This window comes from Dipodomys spectabilis, unplaced genomic scaffold (genome assembly GCF_019054845.1).
Source record: "Dipodomys spectabilis isolate Male_0828 unplaced genomic scaffold, ASM1905484v1 ptg000178l, whole genome shotgun sequence".
NCBI classification, from domain to species: domain Eukaryota; kingdom Metazoa; phylum Chordata; class Mammalia; order Rodentia; family Heteromyidae; genus Dipodomys; species Dipodomys spectabilis.
The window spans coordinates 3,283,628-3,310,280 of record NW_024870855.1 but is presented as its reverse complement, the minus strand read 5'-3'; the positions used below and the strand labels follow the sequence as shown (position 1 = coordinate 3,310,280).

The 26,653-nt window shown below is 44.1% G+C and overlaps 1 protein-coding gene and 1 pseudogene across 5 annotated transcripts in view; both read right to left on the bottom strand.

Moving 5' to 3' along the window:
* The window catches only part of LOC122120751 (biliverdin reductase A-like), a 28,412-nt gene extending 14,840 nt beyond the window's left edge, over positions 1-13,572 (bottom strand). Inside the window, exons 1-5 of one of the 5 annotated variants that reach the window (XM_042694982.1) lie at positions 13,307-13,572; positions 11,885-11,896; positions 9,240-9,334; positions 5,996-6,117; positions 3,967-3,999 (exon numbers count right to left, since the gene is read on the bottom strand). In XM_042694982.1, coding sequence (XP_042550916.1) covers positions 3,967-3,999; positions 5,996-6,117; positions 9,240-9,334; positions 11,885-11,896; positions 13,307-13,557 — 513 coding nt within the window. In that variant the 5' untranslated portion in view covers positions 13,558-13,572. Of the gene's footprint in view, positions 1-3,966; positions 4,000-5,963; positions 6,118-9,239; positions 9,335-11,739; positions 11,762-11,884; positions 11,897-13,306 lie in introns of those variants that run through there. The other 4 variants (XM_042694983.1, XM_042694984.1, XM_042694985.1 and 1 more) reach the window with 4 other exon arrangements.
* Positions 13,573-21,784: 8,212 nt separating this feature from the next.
* On the bottom strand, positions 21,785-23,207 carry LOC122120756 (annotated as a pseudogene).
* Between the last annotated feature and the right edge of the window lie 3,446 nt (positions 23,208-26,653).

Sequence of the window (26,653 nt, the reverse complement as noted above, 5' to 3'; positions counted from 1 at the left end):
TTCCTGGCTGCCATGAGGTAAAGAGATCTCCTCTGCCATGGGCCCCTGCTGTGATGTGCTGGGACACCACAAACCCCAAACAAGAAGGACAAGTGACCTGGGATGGGAAGCTCTGAAACAATGAGCCAAATTAAAACTCTTCCTCTGTGAAGTTGATATCGTCAGAAATTTGTCACAATAACAGAAATCTGATGAATAGAGAGAAAAATAGGCAATGGGAGAGCAAGTTAGAAATAACCATTAAATTGCATAAACTGCAATCCATAAATTATAACTACCTTTTGGCACCAGCAAATCATACTCCGAGAGTAAATCCTACAGAGCTATCCTGGGAAAGAAATTTCATCTATATCACTCTTGTTTATAAGAAGCCAAAGAGAAAAACAATCTGCTAGTAGCAGAGTGGTTATGTAAGCAATGTTATATCTATAAAATTGAATATGATACAACTACACAAAAGAATACAGTGGTTCTTTATGCATTGAAAGTAAATGCTCTCCAAGATATACATTGTTGGGGGAGAAACAAAAAGATACATAACAGTGTAAGTTCTGTGCTACACTTTATACATAGCCAGACAGCTGGTAGCTCACATCTTTACTGTTCAGAAGGCTGAGATCTGAGGATCACTGGTTCAAAGCCAGCATGGGCAGGAAAATCTGTGAAACTCTCACCCTCAATTAACCGACCTCCTCCACCCCTCAAAAGAAAACGGTGGATGTGGAGCTGTGGTTCAAGTGGCAGAGTGCTAGTCTTGAAGCCAAAAGTACAGTGACAATACTCAGGAACTGAGTTCAAGCCCCAGGACTGGGAAACACCACACACACACACACACACACACACACACAAGTAAGTGGATAAAGGGAAGCGTATGTGTATATAATTATAATCTCTATGAAAGGTTGACCAAGAAGAAACTAATACCACTGGTGAACAAAATGCAGGAAGAGCATGAGATACTGGGTAACTGAAAAACAGAGGTAGGAGAAAGAGGAGGGCTAATCCTCATAGTATTTTGAAGTCTTTTATCATTTAGAAATGTTTAAATACATAAACAACTAATTAAGATAGGTGTGGATAACTGAAGGGTGCTCAGAGGTAAAAACACCAGAGCTGGCAGTGCTTCCAGTGACTCTCCTCCCTGGAGTTCCTATGTGCTAGAAGACATGCGCTGTTCCATTTCTGGAACTATCTGTCTCTCACCATCTCCTAACCAAAACTCACTCCCAAATCACCCTGACTCCTCATGCATGTGGGTTCGACTTTGGTCTCCTCTCACTCCACTGACCCCAATGCAATCTTTCATTTCCATACTGCTCTGCTTCAGCAAGGAATGTGGTCCACAGGGCATCCAGACCCCACTGCCACATTCCAGAGATCCTCAGCCACATGTTCCCGGACCTCATAAATACTGGACACTCCAGTGGCTCTTCTTTAAAGCCACTCCTTCCTCATCTTGTCTCACCTCGAGCTGCTGAGGTTTTCTTTACATATACTTTGTTCCTTCCTCATCCTGCCCCACAGGTGAGCACATCTCCCTAAACTCAATGGTTATGCCTCTTTGCTTCACTCTCTCTCCCATGACTCCAGAGTGGGGAGCTCCATTCTTCAGGCTGCCATGACCACATCTGTGCTGAAAGGCTGCAGTGTAACACCTTAAGCTGTGAGCCATTCCCTCCACCAGATCCAGTTCCAAGACACAACATAAACTGGGAATTTCTTCAGGCTGTCTTGTCCTCGTTTAGGCCTTCATGCTCTGCTGAATTCCAGCCTTTCACCCACCTAACTAACAATCTTCTCAATTTCTGTGCAAAGACTCATTGCCACAGGAGTTCTATCAGCCTGAAATGCTTGTCATCCAGAGTCATTCCTTAGGCAATCATTCTCTGAGAGCAAAGGGCTGATTATTGCTGAGGATCCTCTGTCCTTTGCCCTGCAGCCAGCATGTGAGTCAGCAAGTTTTCTTGACAATTTCCACCATGTGATTTCCTTCCTCTACATTTTCACTGACTACTACAACCCTGGACTGGATTACTGGATTACTCAACAGTCCGGGAGTTGTCCGGCCCTTCAGTCAATCAACATTCAATGAGGACCACGTGTATCTGAGGCATCAGGCTAGAGCCATGGGGACACACTGAGGAACAAAGCAAGCAGGCAGCTCAGCTTTAAGTGAGAGGACAGAAGGTGAGGGAAGGTAAAGAAATAACAATGATGGAAGTGACGAGAGGGCCATGTCCCCTCCAGATGGAGGGCTCTGAGAAAACCCTTCACCCAGCAGAAATGGCAGGAGAACTGGATGGACAGAATTAGATGGATCTGGACATGACCAAATGCATTCACCCCCATCTGTATCTTAGCACCCCGCTTTTGTTCCTTACAGAAATTTGTGTAACACTTACTTTCTTCATCTACAGAACACAGATGTCAATAACATCCTGCTCAGCAGCTTGTGGAGAGGAGGAAATACAAGCACAACTTGGTGGATTGTATAGTGCTTAACTGTATGTTACACCTTATATTCAGCACTGAATGGGAAAATGGAAAGTGATATTAATAAAATTGAATGATGTCAATAGCACAGTAAATAGCACAGTTGTTGCCATGTATGAGGACCTTGGGGAAATTGTAGCTACAATCTGATGTTATAGGATTATATGCATGGGCTGTGACAACAGAAGATACTAGTTTTATTTTGTCACATTAAAAGTTATTGACACAAAACCAAAAACATTTTCGTGAAAAATACAGCTATACAACGGAAAATATGTAAGACATGAGGACAACTGTCTTTGTCAAGGTGGGAATAGGGATGGGGAAAAGGGGACAAACATAAACACACATGGGAGGAGGTTCATGGACAACAGGGAAATGCAGCAAACAATCTGGAGGAGGGCGTCCTCTGTGCTGGAGGAGAGGGGAGGGCCAGAGGAGGGAGAGCATGCTACAGGAGATTAAGCAAGGAATTAAGTGAGAAAGAGAGGAGGCAGATGAAACATCAGAAGTAAACAATGTTGAGATGTATCCATGGCCACAACTGTCAGCAGTGGTCCATGAACAAAAGTGCCATATCTGTAATGGTTTATTACCATATCCAAGTTGAATTTAGAGCGACTCATAGTGTGGAATGACACAAATTTTGATGACTGGTGAACTCAGGGAGAGAGCAGGCATCCAATATTTGTTAACTACCAGTTGGAGTGAGTTCCCTGAGAAGCCAACTTTGGTCTGGTGACACAGTGAGACCAGGTTGCACTGTCATGAGATTGCGGTCCTTATGGAGTCATTCAGCAAGGATAAGCAACTGGCTCCTGGCTAAATGGAGAAAGACCTGCTTGAACAGATCCACTCAGGACTTCCTGAAACATACAGCCTAAAATGAAAGCTGTGGAAATAGATGAGTGCACAAGATCATGGGTAGGACAAGAAGTACCTGGGGAACACAGACTTAAGAAAAGGGAGAGAAGGAGGCTAAGAAAGAGCTAAAGGTAGTGAGCAGGACACAGACCAAACCCTGATGCACAAAGCATCAGTAGTCACTCAAAAAGCATGTGGTGATAGTTGTTCAGAGGCAGCATTCCATCAGTACAGCAAATACCTGAGATAACCAAGGCATAAAGACGCAAGGTTTACGTGGCCTCACTGTTGGGGAGGCTCCAGTCCACGACTGGTTGGTCCTTGTTGCCTGGGCCACCCCTAGCTCTTGAGTGGTGTTTCAGAATTAGCTGTCGTGGAAAAGTCTGAATCAAACTGAAGGTGAATGGACACAGATAAGAACCCAGAGGGGCCTAATTCCTACTCTATCACCCAGAAACATGTGTACATCAGCAGATGACAGGCCACATGTTTTCACATTTGTGCTGGTGTTTCTGAGAGCTCTGCAGGGGGAAGGGAATACCCTTAGAAGGAGAAAGAAGAGGCGCTGCAAACACAGCATGCATGTTATGATGGTGGTAAAAGACTCACCTCAGCATCCATTTTGATCTCTTCCTTCAGGGCCTGTGAGGACAAAAGCAGTAGTTCAGGCTCCTGCTGACATTGCTCCAAACCCTATACTAACTCTCTCCTGAGTCCCCACTTTCTCTCCTATTCAGTCCCATCTTCCCCAGATGTCTTCACTACCTCAGCCCCCTGGTACTCAGGCTGGGATCTTCTAATCTAAGGCTGATGGTAGTAAACTTCCCTTATCACATCAATTACATCTCCTCCTAAAGAAGATGCCCAAATCCTGAGGTCCATCTTTCTCTGGGAAGACAGCTGGAAACATGAGGCCTCCATGGAAATGAAATATTCCCACAGCTGACGATTGGAAATGCCAGTGTCTCATCTTACTGCCTTGGAGGCAAGGCAGTAAGAAATAGTCATCCTTTTTTCCTTTGCCTAGCTGAGTATACTATGTTAAAAGAACAATGTTGGACTACTGTGGACCCTTCACATGAAGGGGGAAGGAGCAAACAAACACGTGAGCCAGGGGTCAGAGGATCCAGTGGATAAAAGGGGAGAGAAAAAGACACAGGAGAGAGAAGGAACAGAAGTAAACAGTCCATGATGGCACAGCAGTAGTACCAAACTTCAGTGCACTTGTAGGCCAGCTTTATCGAAATATGGTTCCTAGTTCAGAAGGTCTTGTGTTGAGTAGAGAAGAGGCTAAGAATCTGCATTTTCTCAGGCACTCAACTGGTCATTACACAGGTCAGCCACCCCCTTCGAGGAAACACTACAATTGTATAAAAATTGGTTTTGCATTCATTTTCAGAGCTGCTATGTGGAAGAAAAGCCATTCCTTTCCCCAACTCTTTCCCAGCCACTCCCTTCTGCTCCCAGCCTGCTTGCTCCACACCCTCAGTACCCTCCTCAGCCTCACTACGAAAGCTTCTACCTCTTATTGAAAGGGGTCTTCACTTACTAGGAAGGAAATGAGATAATATGCTAATATGAAGCCAATTATTCTACGGAATACATTTCTAATATCTTTAAACTTGGAGCATGTGCCCATATTTAAGAAGAGCTGCTAATTAAGGAAAATGATTATAGAAAATGCACATGTGTTCCTATGGACTACCCTCCCACTCCAGAAGGCCAGGGCATAACCTTGGACCCTATTGCTGCAACTCTAGCTCTTCTCAGCCTGGGGATACAGGAAAACAGGAACTGCTAGACCCACCAGAGGGGCCCAAGGAATGTGAACATTCTGCACAAGCCGGAGGCAGGTGTTCCTATCTGCCTGCAATCCTAACTACTCAGGAGGCTGAGCTCTGCAGGCCACCTTTCAAAGCCAGCTCAGGCTGAAAAGTCTGTGAGACTCTGATCAATTAGCCAGGAAAAAAGCCAGAAGTGTGCTGCAAACCAAGTGATAGACACTAGTCTTGAGCTCAGACAGCATCCAGAAAGGCAGGGGGCCTCCACAAAATTGAAAAAAAAAAAAAAAAGTACAGACTTAATGTGTTAATATATCTTTCTTTTGTACTTGATTGAGCCCCTCACTGTTGGATCAGGCCTGTGGCTTCTCCCAGGTGCTCAGCCAGTAGTTAGGCAGCAAGGTCAGGCCTGGGCGGGACAGGACCCAGCTGGTAGGAAGGCTGCCAGGGCTTTGGGGCCTATGCTGTCAGTAGCACACTGGTCCTACCCGTACAGCTCTGCCCTGCAAAGCGCACGGATCTCTGCTAGAAAAACTGATCCCCAAGTGTTTATCCGACCCCTAGGAGCGCCCCGTCCCTACATTAGAGCTTAACCCCAGTGAGTTTACAGGAACCCTGCCAGTGCACTGGATCCCAGGGAGCGTGCAAGCCGCCGTGGGCGCGTCCCGGTGCGCGCGCCCGATCTCCGTGCCCGATTCGAGGTGGCCTGTGGGATCCTCAGGAGCATATCGGCTCCCCGGGAGCGTACCGGGTCCCGCGAGCGCGCACGAGCCCCGCGGGCGCGATCCCTGTGAGTGTGCACGGTTCCCTGCAGGGTGCACTTACCCAAGAGCTGGCGGATCCCCAGGACCCCTTACCCTAAGCCACCAAGTCGAGGTGCAACTTGTCCTCCGGACCTGCCCACCTGGCAGCAGCCAAGTTGCTGACTGGGCGGTAGGCGGGTTCTCATTGGCTGCAGTCTTTCTTTGGGCGGAGACACCTAAGGAAGAGGAGGGTTTCGTTTTGTTTTGTTTTTGACTAGGAGAAGTAGTGCTGTGGCTTAAAGTGGTAGAATGCTTGCCTGGAAGGAAAAAGCTTAAGGACAGTGCTCAGGCCCTGAGTCCAAGCCCCAGGACACGCCCCCCCCCCCTCCCATACACGCACTCCTTATTTTTGGCGATTGGGAAAGAAAGCAAGACTTTGTATCTTGACATTAAATTTTTATCCCCACGCAGGGCTTCCCTCAAGTCCCACTCCTACTCCACAATCCTAGCAGGGCTTTATTTGTGCCCTGGATTCAAGATCTCAGGGGTAAAGCTGTTCTCCCAGCTGCTCAGGCCTAAGACCTGCTCACTCATGGGTATCTCCTCCCACCTGGTAGTCAGAGAATTCCCTTGACTGGGCTTTCCTCATGTACCCAGGGTCCCATCATTTCCTACCTCATCTCTGTCATCTCTCCCCTGGGGCATTAGTGCTGTGAAGAGTATATTATACTTTGCCAGAAAACCACACAGACATCAGGGACAGAGAACAAAGAAAGGTTTATTGCCAGGAAAGGGAGAAGTGAGAAGAAGTGTTGGCTATTGTCTGAGGTGACCTAAATAACGTAGGAGTTTTCTGAGGAGACAGAAAGGGCTAGGAGGCGGAGACCCTGGTGTGGTTTTCTGAGGAGACAGAAAGGGCTAGGAGGCGGAGACCCTGGTGTGGATGTGAGGACCAGGGGCGTCATGGCAGACTAGGATTATGGCTGCTGCCCAAGTAGTAGGTAAGGGGCCCTGCAGCTGCCCAGGCCTGAAGGTCACTCTAAGGTGCTCTTGTTGCCTTCTATGGTGGTAGTTGCCCCAGAGAAGTGCCATCCCAAGGTAGAGGGGGTTGGAGGCTAATTATTTACTGCCTTTACTACATAGGCCTGGTGTTGCCTAGGAAGGGAGCATGCTAAGCTGTGGAGAGGGGAAGGAGCGTGCTAAGTTATGGGAAGGAGCTCACGTAGCGAACAAGTGCTGTCCTCCTAGACCTTTCCCCATGCGGCAGCCAGACTGGCCTTAAACCTCTAAGTCAGCTGCTGTTCTCTAATCCAAACCTTTCCAGTGGCTTCCATTTAAATCTCAACCCTACCCTCTGCTTCTCAGCCTTTTCTCAAAAAAAAAAAAAAAAGTCATCTTCTCACTGGCAAGGCCTAGGTCACAAGCCAAATTCTAGGGACTGAGCATGTGAGCACTTTAAGTGAAAGACATGGAGAATGGGTGTTTCCTCCAAATGAAATGCTGAATTGTGGTACCAGGACAAAGGTTGTTGGTTAGGCAAAATCCACAGATGATAACTTGCTGAGTCAGAGGAGCTTTGGGGAAGTCTGGGAGAAGGACCCTACAAGTTCTTGAGAGCAGAGATTAAGCATGTGAACTCCACACCCCAAAATTCTTGGAATGTTATGACATGAATGTGATAGTATATCTTATATTCAGTTCTGACTCTTTTTGTGTGTGTAAGAACATCCCATTGTACTGAGTGATCATCTGCTTCAGCCTAAAGGACTTTGTGGTAGGTTAGGGGTATAGTAATAGTTACTTTAGGTCACAAAACACAGAAAATTCCCATTCAAATGCATTAAACCATAAGAAAATAGCTATGGCTGGGTGCCAGTGGCTCACACCTGTAAGGAGACTGAGATCTAAGGATCATAGTTCAAAGCCAGCCTGGGCAGGAAAGTCTGTGAGACTCTTATCTCCAATAAACCACCAGAAAACTGGAAGTGGTGCTGTGGCTGAAGTGGTAGAGCACTTACCTTGAGCTGAAGAGCTGAGGGACAGTGTCCAGGCCCAGAGTTCAAACCCCTCGACAGATTAAAAAGAAAGAAAGAAAACATAGCTATGACCAGGCACTGGTGGCCCACACCTGTAGTACTAACTTCTCAGGAGGTTGATATCTGAGCATCAAAGTTGGAAGCCACCCAAGACAGAAAGTCCGTAAGACTCTTCTCTCCAATTAACAGGTCCCAGTCTCACTCATGGGTCTCAAGACTTAAACATTTCCCCAAAGCCCCAGCTCTCAATCTGATCATGAGGGGTTTTAGGGTCCAATCTCCAAACTTTGTACGACACTGATATTCAGACCATACCACATGCATCTCAGAATTGTTATTGTAGGGACTATTCATTGAAGTTTCGTGCTATCCTTTGCCAGCCAGAATCCTTTCAGAACTTTACTGATTCACAGAATCAACAAATTATTTACAAACTCATTTTGCTCTATTGCAGCATGTTTAATTGAAGGTATTGCCTCCCTAAATTTACTTTACGGAAATGTCACAATTGTTTGATTTGAGGTCTCAGAGATGTTGACGTCTATTTATGGTCCTTTGCCAGAATAATTTGGAAGACTGGGATGGTTAAAGATTTGGGAAACTTTTATATGAATTATTTAGTTTTATCTTTCTCCTCTACTTTCCTGTAGAAAGGTTGCTAATGGAGCTTTGACCCTACCAGTGATAACTTAGAAAATATGAAAACACACTGAGTAAACAAGATGCTTTTAATGTACTACTATTCTATATGAATACCAGGACCAAAAAAATTAAAACACAATGAAACCCATTTGTATAATTACTAGCCACTAATTAAAAAAAAATAAAACTACACACATTAGCTCCAATTCGAGCTTCTTGCCTCTATGGAAAATTCTTTTTTTTTTTTTTTTTTTTTGGTTGGTCGTGGGGCCTGAACTCTGGGCCTGGGCATTGTCCCTCAGATCTTCAGCTCAAGGCTAGCACTCTACCACTTGAGCCACAGTGCCACATCCGGCTTTTTCTGCTTATGTGGTGCTGAGGAATCGAGCCCAGGGCCTTATGCATGCAGGGCAAGCACTCTACCACCTTCCCAGCCCTCTATGGGTAATCTTAAGGCTTTATAAACTTGTGGCCAGAACTAATCCCATGTCTCCATCCAACTCCAGAACATTCTGGGAAATACACTGGATACAATGTTTAGTGGTTTTTATTTTCTCAGCCCACAACATCATAACCAACCAAGCCCATCACTCAAATGTTAATATGAACTGAACAAATACTATGAGCACTGGTGCAAGCCGTGAGGAAAACATGTTAGGGAGATAGTTCTGAGAGAGTACCTGGAGGATGTAGTTTTGGAAGCATCTCAGGCAGAAGCAGGGGAGTCAGTATCCAGCTTGCATTAGCCTGTTTTTGGACATTTCTGTGAAGCCACCTGAGGAAGGGTTACACTGAGTAAGGTCCTGCATGTCTATGTAGAAGTGATAAGCTAGGGGAAAAAAAAAACAGAATGTAAATATGATCTTGAGAACATCTGGGGGCGGGGGGGAATCTTGCCATCACAAGTCCAGTGGATTCTAGAGGAACCTGAAGCCAGGCTCCCTTCCACAGGTGCACTTCCCCTGGTGGCCCAAGAAGACCTGTGATTTATGCAAACACAAGGAGAACCCCTACCTCACCTTCATTTGAATGAAAGTCTGTTGGGATGGGTGCAGTCAGCCTGGCCACACTCCCCTTCTGGCTGTACAAATTAAGTTGTTTAGCTGAATTTTCAAGTCAGCTGGGAGACACTACCCTTTGCTACCCCCTGCTGTTGTAACACTAGGCCAAATAGAAGGCTTCTTCCCAGGGATCTTGCTTTCTCCTTAGTAGAGCAGGCTGAGCTGGTAACATGGAGAGAGCAATAGCAGAAGCTGCAGTTACAGTGGCAGAGAAGGCCATAGCTGCAGGAGTAGTGGTGGCAGCAGCGGCAGAGGTGTAAAGGCCACTAGCCCAGCAGCGACAGTGACAACAGTGGAAATAGCTGAAGACCTGCAGAGAGAAAGTGGCCAAAGAAGAAAGACCAGGGAGCAAAGGGAGTGGAGACAGAGGGCTGTGATAATCAGAAGATGAGAAGCTGTGAGCTGTGTCACTGCAAGAGCCACAGAGAGCGGCCAAGCCTTAAGGCCAGGGTCTCAGGCACCCTAGGACCATGAGCTATAACATGAGTTGCTGTCTAGGGCTGAGGATCCCAGCATCCTTTACTTAGGAGCTAGAATACTTACTGCTCTAGGCTGAGGGTTCATCCCTGAGGCCTGTAGGAGAACTGGCACACTAGTAGGTGCCAACTCTTGCTGCTTCCTTCAGCCTGCTGCCACTTCCCACTGCTGCTGGATGCCCAGAATTAAGGCAGCTGTCATGTACCAGGGCTCCAACCCAATGCCCAGAGACCCAATATGCCCCTCATTATTAGGATTTTGAGCTGTAAACCTCTATGACTGCCTGCATACACTCCGGGCCTTCAGCTACACTGGACTTATTTTTAGAGAATAGACAAGTTTAAGTGTTGTTTGAGAAAATGTTGAAAAATTGAAAATTCTTCCCAAAGACATGGAGAAGTGGAATGAGTCTCAAGAATATGTAGAGCCACAAGTTGCTGCTTCTCAGAAAACAAACAAACCAACAAACAAAATACAAGTCAGAGAAAAAGGAAGATGACAGTGTAGTTTCACTTCCGGTTGTGGATACATTTCCAAATAATCAGGACATTCCAGTATCAGTGGTTTGCACAAAATGTGATGTCATTAGTGTACTGAGAGAATATGGGTAGAGATGAACCTTTGTATTTTACCCATTATCTGTAAAGTTTGCCTACAGTATGGTGCAACACCTCTTTATACTTCAATAAAAGAACCCCAAAACATGGAATCATCATATCATACATTATTCAGAAACAGTGTAAATTTCCCTGTAAGATACCTGCTGCTGTAGGAAAAGGATGCAGAATTTATTCCAATAATATGGGATAATAAAGTAGGATTACTTCCAAGTTTTCAATATTGCAAGTAGAAACTAATCTTGAAGACATAATTAAGGCAACTGTCCTAATGTTTAGGGCAGAAGACTAGGTATTTCTTATGAAGCTATAGAACCTTTTAGCAAAACAGCCGACACTGCAGGTGGAAGGCCTATAGATCCATCACCAAGAGCCTCCCATACAACACAAAATAAATCTGTGTCACCAATGTTGCATTCCAAATATCTCTGCTGGGTCCCTTGCCCCTACAAAAAACCAAAACAAAACAAAACTGATTCAAGCATGAAAGTTGAAGCTACCAGGAAAGGCATCCTGGCAACTGTTTCTGTTGTTTGGGTTTGATGGGACAGGGTCTCACTATACAGCCCAAGCTGGCCTGATACTTGCTAGGTAGCCCAAGTTGGTCTTGAATCTGTTACTGTCTTGCCTCTGCTTCTTCAGTGCTGGAATTACAGGCATGTACCACCATGCTTGCGCTGGCAAATACTTTCAATATTTAGTTGATTAAAAAGACTGGCTAGCTGGGTATTAGTGGCTCACATCTGTAAACCTATCTATTGAGGAGGTTAGGATCTAAGGTTCATGGTCCAAAGCCAGCCTAGGCAGGATAGTCTCTGAGATTCTTATCACCAAAATCTAGGGGTGGAGCTGTGACTCCAGTGGTAGAGTATTCATCTTGAGCAGAAAAGCTAAGAGAGAGCACAAAGCTCTGAGTTCCAGATCTAGTATCACCACATTACAAACAAACAAATAAACAAAAAGTGAATTATTAAGTCTCTTGCTGATAATAGTAGCACAAAAGTCAGAACAGAAGCTCATATTACCAGGCATGTGAGTGGAAGTAGAATTACATGACAAAGCGGTTCAAGTTTCTCTACAAGACCTTCTATGCATCTTCTATGGCAGGAGGAGCTTCTGGACAACACTGAATGAAGTACTTATTCAGTTTTCTGAACAGTGTAGACATACCTCCGTCTTTTCCTTTAGAAGTGAAATTAAGAGAGGTGTGGTCATTTTTTTCAGACTAAATTTATGTTTTGTTTTGTTTTTTTACTTTTTGTGGATGTCCATTCTTATAAAAGAAACTCAAGAAAAGAAAAAAAATACATGTTACGTAAAGTAGCTATTTACCTTCCAATTTTGCACAAGAAAATAATTTTGGACTTCTACAATCTCATGCCTAGATATGAAATACAACCATGTGACCATAAACCAAAGGCTACTTTAAAACATATGTGAAGTCTAGAAAAAGATTTTTAAAAATTCAATTTGGACATTTGACACAGAAGTTTAAGCTGATCCTTACCAAAATCATAATTATGTTCATTTTGCTGAAGAAGAGGGAACAATTGTCAAAATTCTGCACAGTAACATAAATGAAACATGCTAAGTTAACTCAGAATATGCTCGAAAACTATTTGTCAGCCAGTGATCCTGGTAGGAGTGAGGAGCATCTAGTGCTCAAGCCTACAAAATCATGTGGTACAGGGTAGGCACGTTCCTTTAATACTTCTCATTGGCTGTCTTGACTGACTGCATTAGTGGTTTTGTGTGGACCTCAAATGATAAATATGACGCTTGAGAGAAAAAAAAGGTTCCCCACCTCTGTCAGACATTAAAGCATGATTTAGAGATATCAATATGTTCCTCTCAGAAGAAAAAAAATACTGGCTAAATATGTTCAAGAAAAATGTACAGATTAATAAAATGTAAAGGAGTACTTTTTTGATGTATAACTCTGTCACGACATACTTGTCCTTTATGACCTACCACTGTAATCCACTAATAAAGCATTATCTACAAAAAGACAACAAACTTTGAAAACTGAGCTAGTAAAAGATCGATAGTGGATCAATGAACAGCTATGAACAGATGCCATTTCATGTGTGTGTTGATTTCTTGTTTGTGTTTTGAATGCTGATTTTACTTGTCCTCTTGCTCTCAAAACTATTCATATAGTCTATAGTTCAAGTATCTTAAAATATGATTAGTGTCTATTAATTCTTTGTAAAAGCACCATTTGGGGGCCTCAGAATTTAATGGCAGGCTATTTTAATAGGGAGAGAGGAAGAAAGAGGGCAGAGAGGGAAGAAGAGGGCAGGGAGGAGAGGAAGGTGAGGGGGGAAGGGAAGAAGGAAAGGAGGGGGAGGAGAAAAGGGTGAAGGGGAAAGGGGCATGGATAAAGGGCAGGGGTGGGGCGGAGGGGGAGAAGAGGCAAAGAGGGAGGGCAGTAGAGGAGGGGGAAAGCAGAGGAAAGGGGGGCAGGAAGGGAAGGGGCAGGGGAGGGCGGGGAGGAGGGGGGGAGGGAGGGGAGGGGTGAGGAGGAAGGCAGAGAGGAGAGAAGGGAGAGAAGCAGGAAGTGGAACAGGAAGAGGGTGGGAGGAGGCCAACCTTTTCCTCCAGAGAGGGAGAAGCCTCAGCGCCCAGGCCCACACGACCGTCCGCTGGGTCCTAACCAAGGCCGCTGGTCGCAGGGACTGAAGAGCAGCTCTAGCCCGCGGAGGCCCCACACCGGAAGTCTCGCCTGCTCCTCCCGGGATCGCCCCTCCTCTTCCGCTGAGGAGCCCGCAAATAGAGCTCACAGCTCGGCGGCTCCGCCGAGGCCGAGCGGGTGGAGTCCTCTTCGGGCCCTCGGGAGCCATCCACGCCTCTCCTTCGCTGCTCCTCTACGGGCCTCTTTCGGGTGCACCGTGGCGCTCCCCGTGAGAGCTGAGCGCGGCCCGATTGTGCTGAGCGTCCTGGCGTTCTTGGATGGCAGGCTGGGCGCACGGCGGCCGGGTCCTGGGGCTGGAACTGCAGCCGTGGTCAGGGTAGCAGCCCCTGAGAGGCCTCTGCCAGAGCCACCAAGGTGTTAGTGCGATGCTCACCTGGGCTCAGCTCCACCCACGCCGGGGCCCCGCCCATCCCTGGAGTTCCCTCCATACCGCTGGCCCCTCCCTCCCTCCGCCCAGACCCAGCTGAACTCCCACCTGCCTCACTTCCCATCCCCACACCCTCCTGCTACCTGGATGGGGACCCAGGCCATGTGCTCCCTCTTGGGGGAAATATGGCTGCCCTAATAAGCCTCTTTGCCCTGTGCCTGGCTGCCTCTGTGTGGCCCCCTGGGATGGATGTGTCCCATCCTCTTTCAGAAGGAATGAAGTTTCTGGTTCAAGGGTCTTTATATCCTGCCCTGGTGCAATATGAGGAGTGTGGCCTCCCACAGCCGGTGACTGCAGAGAAGGCTTCTCAGAGTAAGAGTGGTGGTATATGTATGTGAAATTCACCTATGTCATTTAATGACACACGGTACATGGTATCTATGCATATGTCATATATGTGTATCAACCACTTTCTGCCCGAGTTTTAATATATTGAGAGAGGTAGAAGATGGGCTCCAATGAAAATGGAATACTATATGAAACAGTACGCAGGAAAAATTGAGTTAAAAACATGGTGCTAGAAATGAAAACCTTAAGACAATTACCAAGGTAATTTCTCAGAAAGTAGAACAAAAAGAATGCAAGAAAGAGAACTCACTTCCTTGGTGGCTCATGCCTATACACCTAGCTTCTAAGGAGGCTGAGTTTGGAGGATTTTGTACCAGAGCAGCAATGAAATATTCTCAAGACTCAGGATCAAATGACTAGCAAAAAGCTGGGCTGGAGACATGTCTTATAATAGAGTGCCAGCTGTAAACAGCCAAGGGGAATGAGATCAAGCACCCTCCCTCCCAAGGGAGGGGAAAAGAACGACTCATAACTCAAAGTTGGAGTTTGTAAACTGAATGTGTTCAATAAATGCTCAGTGTAATAAATATGTCCATATTAACCCACCTGATTACAAAAATTCAGGACAAAGGGTGACAGAGTGAGGACGCTCAAAAAGACAGCCAGGTCCCATACGAAGGATCAGGAATCAGCTTTGGATTTCTCTGTAGCAACCTGAAAATGAGCAGAGCAAGCACTGCCTTCAAAATTCTTAAGGAAAATAGATGTAACCCTAGAATTAATGTACATAGTCGAATTAAGGCCAGTTTTAATACAGATATTTTCAGACATGCTAGGCATCAAAACATTTACTTCACCAGGTGCATTTATACAAGGCTAAAAGGCACCATGTGTTGGGATTCAGGCCTGCAATCCTAGCTACTTTGGAGGTTGAGATCTGGAAGACTGCAATTTGGAGGCCAGTCCAAATAGAAAGTCCATGAGACTCCATCTTCAAAATGAGCAGCAGAAAGTCGGCTGAAGTCCTGGCTCAAATGGTACAAGACCATGAAGAAGAAACCTAATGAGCGCAAGACCTTGAGTTCAAGCTCATTATTCCCTAAACCTGTCTTATACACTGCACTTACTATGTGTTGACTATCACGTATGCAGTGTTCCTGAATCATTTATCTTACATAGTGTTTGCATTCAAACAATAATGCATCCACAACCAACCAATTGCCCTAAAATCTGTACACCTTTACTATGAGCAACCGTGGAGCTCCCTCTGCTGTATATTTATTTTTCTGCAGTTAGTCAAACAATTGGGGGCCCTTTCTGAAAACATTTAAATGCAAACCTGCACTATTGATTATCTCATAAAAAGCCACCCTGAGTTGAAAACGATCATTATAAATTTTTCTGCTATGCTCCATTTGGACAGAATAGCATCAAACCATAAAGACAGCTTCAGTGGCTCCTTGCAGTCCTGGGTGGATTGAAGGCTGAATGAATATATAGTGTAAAATGAGATAGGGCTTGCAAATAGCCTGTGTGTGTGAATCATGGTAATGCCTAATAAAATGCAAATGCAGTGAATAGTTGGTACATTGCATTTTTAAGAGAAGAATGTCAAAGAAAAACTGTACATTCAGAATAGGAGAAAACCTTTCTCTAGTATTTTCTATTCTTCATTGAGCTGAACCTGTGGATCCAGGGAATAGGGAAGGCTCCCTTTATATGTGATCTGTATATGTGAACATAAATATATAATTATATTAACTGGCTATATATATGGCATAGCATGAGGGGTATATGCAAAAAAATCAGTATATCAACCTTATCACACTTACTATATTGCTCAACTCCTAATGCTCCATTGATTATAATACAAACATCGTAATGATGATGCACAGACCACCTGTTAATATAATATTACCTTTTGTACTTTGGAATTGTAGACTAGGTCCTTCCAACCCCTTTCTTTGTTCTTTTGAAAGAATGAGAAATCCTAGTTTCCAAGAAATTTTTCTAGAGCTAAGCTTAGAAAGGAGTACCCACATGAAAACCCTGACCCCACTAAGTTGGTGTCTGGAGCCTCTGGAAGACAATCAGCAAAGAGCCAAAGCCCTTATCAAAAGTGAAGCTTAGCCAGGCACTAGTGCTCAAGTCTATAATCCTAGCCACTTAGGAGCTGAGATCTGAGAATGGAGGTTCAGAGCCACCCTTGGCAGCAAGGTCTCTAAGACTTTTATCTCTGATTAACCACCCAGAAGCCAGAACTAGAGCTGTGACTCAAGTGGTAGAGCACTAACCTTGAGCAATCAGGCTCTGAGTTGAAGCCCCAGGACTGGCACCAAAATATTAAAGACCAAAAAAATAGAGGAGGAAGTTTGGGTTTTGTATGTCTGGGGAAAGAAGTGTAATTATTTTTCTTCTGTACGCTTTTCTGTATTTTCTCCCATATTCGATGCTTCAAATGCAACTTTAAATATTCAGAGCAATGTCATAAGGACTATTATGTTTCTTCTTTAACATCTTCAGGTAGTTTTATAATGTCAGTTTATGGGTGCAATATATCTTGATCAGTGTCACCCCTTTCATCATCTCCGCATCTCTCTCAAACCTACCTGTGCCCTACAGTTACCTGCTTCCATTTTCACCTATGTGCCTTGAGCATTATGACTGTTTTCCCATCCTTCCTCTCTCCATTCATCTGGACCCTCCCCTTGACCTGTCTCCCCCTCTAGCAACTGTACCATCTTCCTGGTGTTTGGCTAGTTTATTGTTTATTTCAGTGCTCCACAATGGCTCCTTGTTATTGGTCATGGTTCTTAGAAGACAAAAATTTTTTTTCTAGCAAGTTTCAGCAGGAAGACTTTTTTACTTTAACATTTTTCCTTCATAGCTAAGAATTTGTGAAAATCACTTTCAATAAGAGATAGAAATCAGAATTTTCACTTTCATTTAATTATTCCTTAACTGGAGTCTTCTCTTTGACATTTGGATATAATTCAGTTTTTTTCAGTTTTTAAACTAGCATTACTCTGTACATCATGATAATAAGTTTGTGTACAAATGCCAACCATTCTCTACCACCTCACAGCAGCTAAATTGCTCCAGGAGTTTTTCTAGTCTTTTCCATCCTATAACATCCCTTCAACTCCTTCAATCTGGTTTTTGTCTCCTTATTCCACACAATTTGACATTGATAATGTGGCCAGGTGATGATAAACAAAATGGCTATGTTTTAGTTGTTTGTCATTTTGTGCCACTGAAATACAGGTCAATGTTGACTGCATCCTCAGAGTTAAAGCAGGGGTGACTAAGGTGAGTCACGTGACTGTTCCAGTAGGGTGATGACTCTCGTTGAGGTACTAGGAGATGCAATCACACCTTCTGTTGAATGAAGACAGGTACTGGAAGAAACCAAAGAGCTGGGTTTATAAATGTTCACATCATTATCATCTTACTTTACTATCCTGATCACAGCACCCAGAAGAGGATGCATAAAGATAAGGAGCAGGGAGCGTGAATGGTCCAGATTCAGTATGAATCCCTGACTTATTCTGAAAATAAAGTCTTTCGTATTCTCTCTCTTGTAGAGTGGCAAAACCATTGCAAAAGTTCAGGGTGCAAGTGCGCCTCTTGTTAATAGAAAAGCCATTAGCTTGGTCAACCGAGAGCAGAAAATAATGAATGGTGAATGGCTTGTCCTCAGGTCATGTAATGCTGTTTATTGTCGCCTCTTTTTAGTTTTTTAAAGATTGCATTTATTTGATTTCACTAAGGCATATTTTATCTCTGTTAGAAAGCACCTGGAGGAAAGGTGTATTTGGGGCTACGGCTTCAGAGGTTTCAGTCCACGGGCTCTTGACTAGGGTGCTTTAGGGCTGTGGTGAGCAGAACATGATGGTAGGTGTCTTATGGTAAACTAAGCTCATCACCTCATGGGAGGTAGGAAGGGTAAAAGAGTAGAGAGGTGAACATCACTGTTGCAGCCTCCTTGCTTCCGGGCCCCCCTCCCGCCCACGTGCACATCCTCCTTGCCTCCCTCCCCACATGGTATATGGACATAACTTCCTCCAACTGGGTTTCACCTCTTAAAAGCTTCATGAGCTCTTCTTTGCACCAGGGTTGGGCACCAAACCTCAATTTTACACATGCCTTTGGGGAACATTCATTCACACCATACCTCCTGATAACAAAGTGGGTGTTTGGGGGCTGGGAAGGTGGCTCAGTGGTAGAGCGCTTACCTTGCATGCCTGAGGCCCTGAGTTCGATTCCTCAGCACCACATAAGCAAAAAGAAAAAAGCCGGAAGTGGCACTATGGCTCAAGTGGTAGAGCGCTAGCCTTGAGCTGAAGCGCTGAGGGACAGTGCCCAGGCCCAGAGTTCAGGCCCATGACTGGACCCCTGCCCCCCAAAAAAAGTGGGTGTTTGAATAATATGTGCTTCTCAGAAACATTTTAGCCTCAAACATCAAAGACATTTTGTTCCTTTACCTTGTATGTGTTTTCTGAGGTATGAGTATTTACTAGAAACAAAATTTCTAAGTATACTTTCATTATTCTATTCATGTGACTTTATACTTTATTTGCATTTCTCTTTCACAGTATAACAAAATTGCACCCTGAGACACATAAGAAGAGGATGATAGGGGATGAAATTATGAACATATTAGTATCTTTATAGAATTGTCTAGGCTTTCCTGTACAGTGGTGTTCATTACTGCATGACTTATAGCTGCAAACAGCTGGTTACCTCTTATGTTAGACAACGAAGACTGTTCAGATTATGTTTCGTTCTTTGCATGTCTCAGCTCTGAAAGTCACTGTTTTCTGTTCCTCCATCTTACAGCTTTGGTCTCTGGGTCTGGAGTTTTCAAAGGTTATCCCAAACCGTGAACTAATGACTCTTACAACTAACCGGAACAGTAGACTTCCAGTTCATCCATCATCCATTTCCAAAGCCATAGGAAAATCATTTCCTCTCTGATGACAGTGAACAATTTTATGCCGACTGGATTCCCTGTGCCTGTTTGCATGTCTGGGTTTCTGTTTGTTTGCCTGTGGATGTGTGTTCATTTGCAAAGACATCAGAGACAAATAGCCACCCTCAGCGAGCTACTTGCCGTGAAGTGTGTCTTAGGGATAGAGAAGTCACAGATGGTAACTTTGTCAGTTGAATCTTGTAGAGGATGTGGTTGAAATTTCTCTCCCTGGTCATTCTGATCTACATGAACCATGAATGGCAATTGCAATGCACATGAATTTTGTCAGGATCACCCAGGCTGAACTATGGAGTATTTTTGCTTTCTTCCTAAAAACTTGGTGATGCTTACCCTTTGGGTACATACAAGAAGCATGCTTTGTTTCTAAATAGAACTTTTGGGAGTGCAAATACCATAGAAGACACAAAGCTATCAGCAATCAAATTTCATCAGACTTAAGAAACTAGGCATTTCTAAACACCATAACTCTCATTATCATGATTTTGAGCCAAGACAGTGACATTCTATTGTCCCTCTTCTCCAGCCCCCCTCTGGGAAAATGTACAATATTACTGTGATCAAACCTGATGATGTGAATAGCAGAAAAGCTCTGCAAATTTAAAGAAACAAAAAAGGAAGTCGCATTTGCTTGCAATACTTTCAATTATTTGAGAAATTACAATAATTTTACAGATAATTGGGAGACAAACTTATTGTTTGTAACAAAACAAAACAAATATAGTGATATACTAGCTACCTCTAAATGCTTTAAGCATTCTCTTCACACTCTAGCCACTCTTACTAAATAACACTGCTTGAACCAGCAACCTATATCACTTACAAAAATTCTATTCCATACATTGGAATGTAACAAATACCATATCTGTTTAATAATTAGAAATTGGATCTAATTGTAAGCTCACATCAGCTTGCTTGATTCTTTGTGCCCTAGGTCTGTGAGTATAAAACATGATTTTTGTGTCTTTCATTCTTTCTGGCCCTCCTTCATCTTTCCTTCCTCCTTTGTTCCATCATTCCTTTCTTCTACCTTTACTTCCTTTCCTTCTTTCCTCCAAACTTCCTTCCTTCCTTCCTTCCTTCCTATCTCTCCTGCTTTGTTCCTATCTTTCTTTCTTTCCTTTCCCTTCCCCATTCTTTCCTTTTTTCCTCCCTCCCTCCTTTTTCTCTTTCTTGCTTTCTCCCTCCCTCCATCCCTCCCATCCTTCCTTCCTTCCTTCCTTCCTTCCTTCCTTCCTTCCTTCCTCCCTCCCTTCCTTCCTTTCTTTCTATTTGTCTGATTTGGGATTTGAACTGAGAGGCTTGTGACTACATTGCTGCTTCTTCCTCTTTCAACCTAAGGTTCTTCATTTTGTTATGCTGTATGTCATATTGTTTTTGCTATTTCACATTATCTGGATCTTCTCTATTGCTTCTCTTCTTCTTTCTCATCCTGCTTTCTATGTTATTCCTGTCCCTACTCCTGTTTTTCTCTTTTGCCTAGTTTTATTCTCAAGTATTATTTTTTCCGATTAATTTCATTCCTATACTTCATAATTAGTATCTTATTTCATGAAATATTATCTTACGTCCTGTTTTCATCCACTCTTTTTGGAATCATGGTATAATTACTTTTCCCTGGGGCCTGCTCTTTTTATTTCCATTGCTGCTTTAGCTATCAGTTGTGGAACTGAGAGGTTGGTTCATTGCCTTGAGTTTGTGAGTTAAGTGTTTTTTGTTTTGTTTTTTTACTATAAAACAAATCCTTTAATTTTTAAAATGTTTTATAAAACAATGTTACACTTAAGCCAGCCCTGAAGATAAGCACAAAATTTACCAGTTTACACATTTAAAAAAAGACAAAAACAAAAACCCACAACAAACTCAATCACCCACTCTGTGCATAGGACGATGCTAGGTGCGATAAAAGGGAATCTTAGCCTTAGAAACACGATTTCACTTTCTGGAACTGCACCATATCCTTTCCCAGAGAGTAAAAACAAATAAAGGCCCCGCTGTTTCCTCCTCATCTGACCCTCTTCTGGCTCACAGGAAAGCTAATTTCTTAGAACAATCTTGAGATGTGATAAACTCAGTACCTGCTCCTCTTAAAAAGCAGAACTCCATTTTCTCTAACACAAAAGAAATAATTTTCCATGTAAGGTCTGTTTGTTCCTCATAAGCATTTTTTTAAATGCCATTTTCTCTCTAGGTTTTCTTCCTCCATTTTTTTTTTTTTTTTTTTTTTGCAAAAAGCAAATCAAGTGATCACTTTAAGCTGTTTTTTCTTTCCTGAGAAAAGTTCTGCATTTTAGAAGACAAATCATTCCCAAGAGTAGTGATAAAAACCTTCAACTTTAAAGGTGAGTCACCTATGTTACCTCAATGAAGTAAAGACATACAAAGTGGTTGGCACTAAGATAGCTATTCCAAATACATGTGTCTAAACAATATTAAAACTTTATTTTGTAAGAATGCACCTCTAGTCCAGAGTAATTACATTTAAAATTTTTTGGGGCCAAAAAATTTATAAAACCCCTTTCAGTTCAACCTAATAAAAGCGATATTTAGAAAATACTCCACACTATTGAGTTTCTCTGTAAAAAGTTCTGACTCTAAAGCACATCTAAAGACAGATGTGCTTCAGCTGGCACCACGTTATGTGCTAAGCCTCCACTGCGGCTGTCTTCTGACATGACAGGACCCTGCGAAGTCAGACGTAGGCTCCCAGGGCAGCGTGGAACTCTGTGAGACACTGGACTAGCTGTTGAAACTTGGGCCTCTCCTCTGGATCTAAGGTCCAGCAATAGGCCATGACAGCAAATAGTTCATTGGGACAATTGATGGGATGGGCCATCCAGTAGTCATTTTTCAAGTACACCGCCATCTCAAAGGGGTCGATGTCCACGTAGGGGGTCTGGCCCAGCATCATGAGCTCCCACAGCGTTACTCAGAAGGCCCACACATGGCCAGCACTAGAGAACTCATTATCAACCAGACCTCTGAGAACCATCCATCCAACTGGCCTGTTCTCATTGTCCCCAAGACAGTGGTAGTCCATGGGGAACAAGTCTCTGGAGAGGGCATTGTCTGTGATCTTAATTTGAAGGGTGTCATCAATGACACAGTTCCTGGCAGCCAGGTCCTTGTGGATCACTTCCTTTCTGGCCAGGTAACTCATTCCGCAGGCAATCTGAATAGCCATGTCTACCAGGTCTTGTTGAGAGATTGCCTGAGGATTGTTGGCCTCTACTAATTTGCACTGCCATAAAAACTACTTAAGATTCCCTCAATTCATGTAAGGCAGTACCACCATGGGCTTCTCTCCTTCTTCTATATACGTGTGAGAGATAGGAAGAAGGTTTCCGTGATGAAGACCTCACAGCTTGCAGCTCTCTGTGAGCATCATTGTCACCTGAATTTCAGAAGCCTGATGTTTAACTGTTTTTACAAATGTTTGTTTTCCTTTATGTGGATCTTTTTCATCTACTAAAATCCCATGGAAAATACGACCAAAAGTACCTTCCTGGAGTACATCTTTTAGAGTTATCCTCTCACTAGATATTGCTCTAATCCTTCACTTTCCCTTTGGCCTCCAACAGAGTGACACTTCTCAAGTCATTCTTCTCTATCTGAAAGGTAGGATAACTGGTGATAGAAGTTGCGTTGTTGGCTGTGTCAGCTCTCAAATACTGAGTTGTCTGGGTGGAAGGCTGAGAAAGCCCTTGGGAACTACTGCTGACACTGATGCTGTCATGAAGGTGCAAAACTGCTAAAGTTATTGCTATGAGAAATATTATTGCACAACAAACCCCTACACATGTAGAAGTGGTTGGAGCTGCATGTACAGGATAGATTTGCTAGTGTTTTTGTCCAATGATGAAGTTTTTACTTCTTCAAGGTTTTTTTTATAGCATATTTTCCTTCACTTAAAGTTTAAGACTGTAAAACTTTTTGAAGAATTTACTGTCAAGTTGAGCCACATTAGTATCCTAAGTTCAGAATCGACTTTGCCAGTACAGGAAAGCTCGACCCGCAACACTGATAAAGTGCATGGAACTTCCCTGGGAACAGAAATGTTGACCGGGGTCATGTCCATAGCCACAAAATTGTAAATCTGGAACCCGAGTTTAGACTCAACCTTGGACCGAAGTCCACGTGAAGTGCAGGAAATTTGTCTCACTGGCAACTAGCAGGTTAAAAGATAGAGCTTAGTGACTAATAAGGCCGTTTCTCACATCATAAAGTCCTGCATCAAGACTGATGGGCCTGCACACCTCATCCTCGCTCAGGGAGAGCCTCACGCTGGGCCCTGCAGAGCAGGGAGGTGGCACCTGAGGCTGCACAGAGAAAACATGACCTTTGAAATGTTAATTTCCCACACTGATTTTCATCAAGTCAAATTGGAGAAATTCCATTCAAAAGAATGACTCTAGCCGGGCGCTGGTGGCTCACGCCTGTAATCCTAGCTACTCAGGAGGCTGAGATCTGAGGATCACGGTTCAAAGCCAGCCCGGGCAGGAGAGACCGTGAGACTCCTATCTCCAATAAACCACCAGAAAACCGGAAGTGGCGCTGTAGCTCAAGCGGTAGAGCGCTCGCCTCGAGCTGAAGAGCTGAGGGACAGCGCCCAGGCCCAGAGTTCAAGCCCCACGACCGACAAAAAAAAAAAAAAAGAATGACTCTAAGAATGATGAACATATAAAACCTCTGCCTCCTAAGCAGCCTGGAGTATAAGTATGTCCCACATGCTTAGTTTCCCCAGGGATTTGATGGGGTCTTTACATGATACGTATGTAAACCTGGGTGACATTCATGCCTGTACATAACCATCCTTCACTTGTTGTTCCATGTGAATCTCACATCACATCTATATCTGTCTTGATCTGTTAATGAAGATTACCAATACAGGATTTATCATAGAAGCAGAGAAGAGAAAGAAGCTCACTGAAGAAGAAGTAAAGGACTTCTTCAGTCAAACGGCAGAGGAGGTAAGAGGGCTTTGAAATGAGCTGTTGTGTATTCAGAAATAGCCAGGGATTCTTAGGAGCCTTCCATTTTTAAGACAGAAAAGCAAAGCAGTATGGCCAAGGAAGGGAGCCTCAGGTGTTTCTCAACTTGTCCATGTTACGGTGTTGAGAAGATGGCAGCTCTGGGGAGATCTCCATTAGAAATAAGTCCACCCTGACAAAACTGAATGTGTGGCACTTTGCTTTGTGGAAGAACTCTTGTCCACTGCAAGTGAGGAGTCAGTCATTTCCTATACTCTTGTGCCCTGGACTAAAGGCTCTGTGGACAATGACCCAGGAATGCTTCCACCCATTCTTTATCCAAGTCCTTTCTCTCAGGGTTATAAACACTAAATTTGCTCAAGTCCAATAATGGTAAATATTCCAACTCTCCATTCCAACGCTCCAGTTCCATTCCAAGTGTTCAGTAGCCACCTGTGACTATGGGATTGCAGAACATTGGAGAAAGTTTGTCATGACAGAAAGTCCTGCTGGACAGCCGTGTGCAGATACAGCTGGCTAGCCTCCTCAACTTGTTTCTGCCACCTATTTCCACATGTAGCACACAAAAAAGTAGACCCATTGCACAGCAACAGCTCTGATCTCTAGAGAAAAAGCAGCTCACAGACTCCAGGCCAAAACTACCAGTTTTGTCATCTTCTGTGGCTGTGACAAAACACCTGACCAAAGCCTGCTAAAAGGACTAAAGGATCCTTTTGGCTCAAGGTTTTATGGATTTCCATCCATGGTGACTTGGCCCCCTCTGAGCCTGTGTGGAGGCTGTTGAGCTTGTGATGGTCAATAAGCAGAAGGAATGGCACAGTGGAGAAGCCAAGGTCCCAACTGCCCTTCCAGGGCGGGTCCCCATGACCTCACTTCCTTCTGCCTCCTAAGTAACACCAGAGGATAGTGGCCAGCCTTGAGCACAATCAGCTCTGAAGCACATTTCAGTTTCAGATATTCATAGATACTGGATGGAGCTCAGAAGGTTGCATGGTAACATTCCCTGCAGAGGTAAGCCTCCCAATGCTAGAAAAGGGATTGAAAGACTGCCTGGAGTCCTGTGACTCACATTGCCTGTGAGCTGTGAGCCCTAGAGCCTTCAAGGTCTTTGCAAAGCAGGACACGGTTTAAGGATAACATCCTCTTGCCCCTGATGGTGAGGCAGGGATCTCACTGGCCTTTCACTGTAGCTGCCATTGTAGTCCACTGAAATCAGGAGTCTGAAGTGAGCAGTTTGTCCTTTTATTTTTGCAGCTGGACTATGAAGACTGTGTCCCTGATGACCTCTGGCCTCCACTATATTCTAGTGATTTCAATGGGAACAGAAGGTAAAAATTCCTTGGAGATTACTTCTCAGACTGTGATACAAGCTAAAGAAAAGAAATTAACTATATCACTTGGGGGGTAAGGGGAGTCATGAGGGCAAACACTCAGAGAACCTGAGGGAAGGGGTGACACTGCTGAAAGAAATGTACTCAAAGCCTGACTCCTGTAACTGTAATCCCTCTGTATTTCACCTTTATAATCAAAAGAATCATCTGATTCTTAGAATGGGAGTGAAGCTCAGCCCACACTTAGAATGATAAAGAGGAAACGGGAGGTAGCTGCAAGCAGGAATTCCTGTATTGTGTGCAGTGTGGAAGGAGTCAATGAAGTGTGTGGCCCACACCTGTCTCACAACTGAAGCACAAAGGTTTCTGTGTTGAAACCCCAGTATTTCTTCCAGTCCATCTGAAGCTGTGTCTTCAGAAAAGCTGGGCTGGCCACAAGGCCATTTGAAAGGGAAGAGCTTTTTCTGCTTCTCATTGTGAACATGAGACCCAGCTATTCAGTCTCATGGCCTTGGTCCTAAGGCATAGATTGGAGCCATGCATTATCCCTCCCAACCCAGTCTCTTTTATCCATCTCCTCACATCCTCCTTCCACCTTCCTTGTGCCTGATAAACATTACATGAGGTTGGACACAAGACTCATGCACGTATTCCCAGCTAGTGGAGAGGCAGCAATTGGGAGGATCGCAGTTCAGGGCCAGGCCAAATAAAACTGTTAGCATGACCGCATCTCAAACAGTAAGCTAGATGTGGTGGCATGCACCTGTGCGTGTACCTCCATGGTTGATTGCAGGTTCAAAGGATCGTGGTTCGACTTGAAATAGGACAAGCCAGCAGGGGCTATGATAGATTTGCCTGAGAGAAGAGTAGGGAGTAAATTACCGGTGTGGTGTGTCACCAACAATGATAAAAACTGACATCATGCAGGGCACTGGTGGCTCATGCCTGTAATCCTAGCTCCTCAGGAGGCTGAGATCTGAGGACTGCAGTTCAAAGTCCATCTGGGGAGGAAAGTCCAAGAGACTCTTATCTAAAATGAACCACAAAAAAGCCACAAGTGGTAGCCTTGAACACAAAGTTTAGGGGCAGTGCCCATGCCCTGGGTTCAAGCCCCAGGATCAACACACACACACACACACACACACACACACATTATGACACAACTAACCTCACATCGAAGTAGATAAGAATTGAATTATTAGGCAAAAGTACTTGAC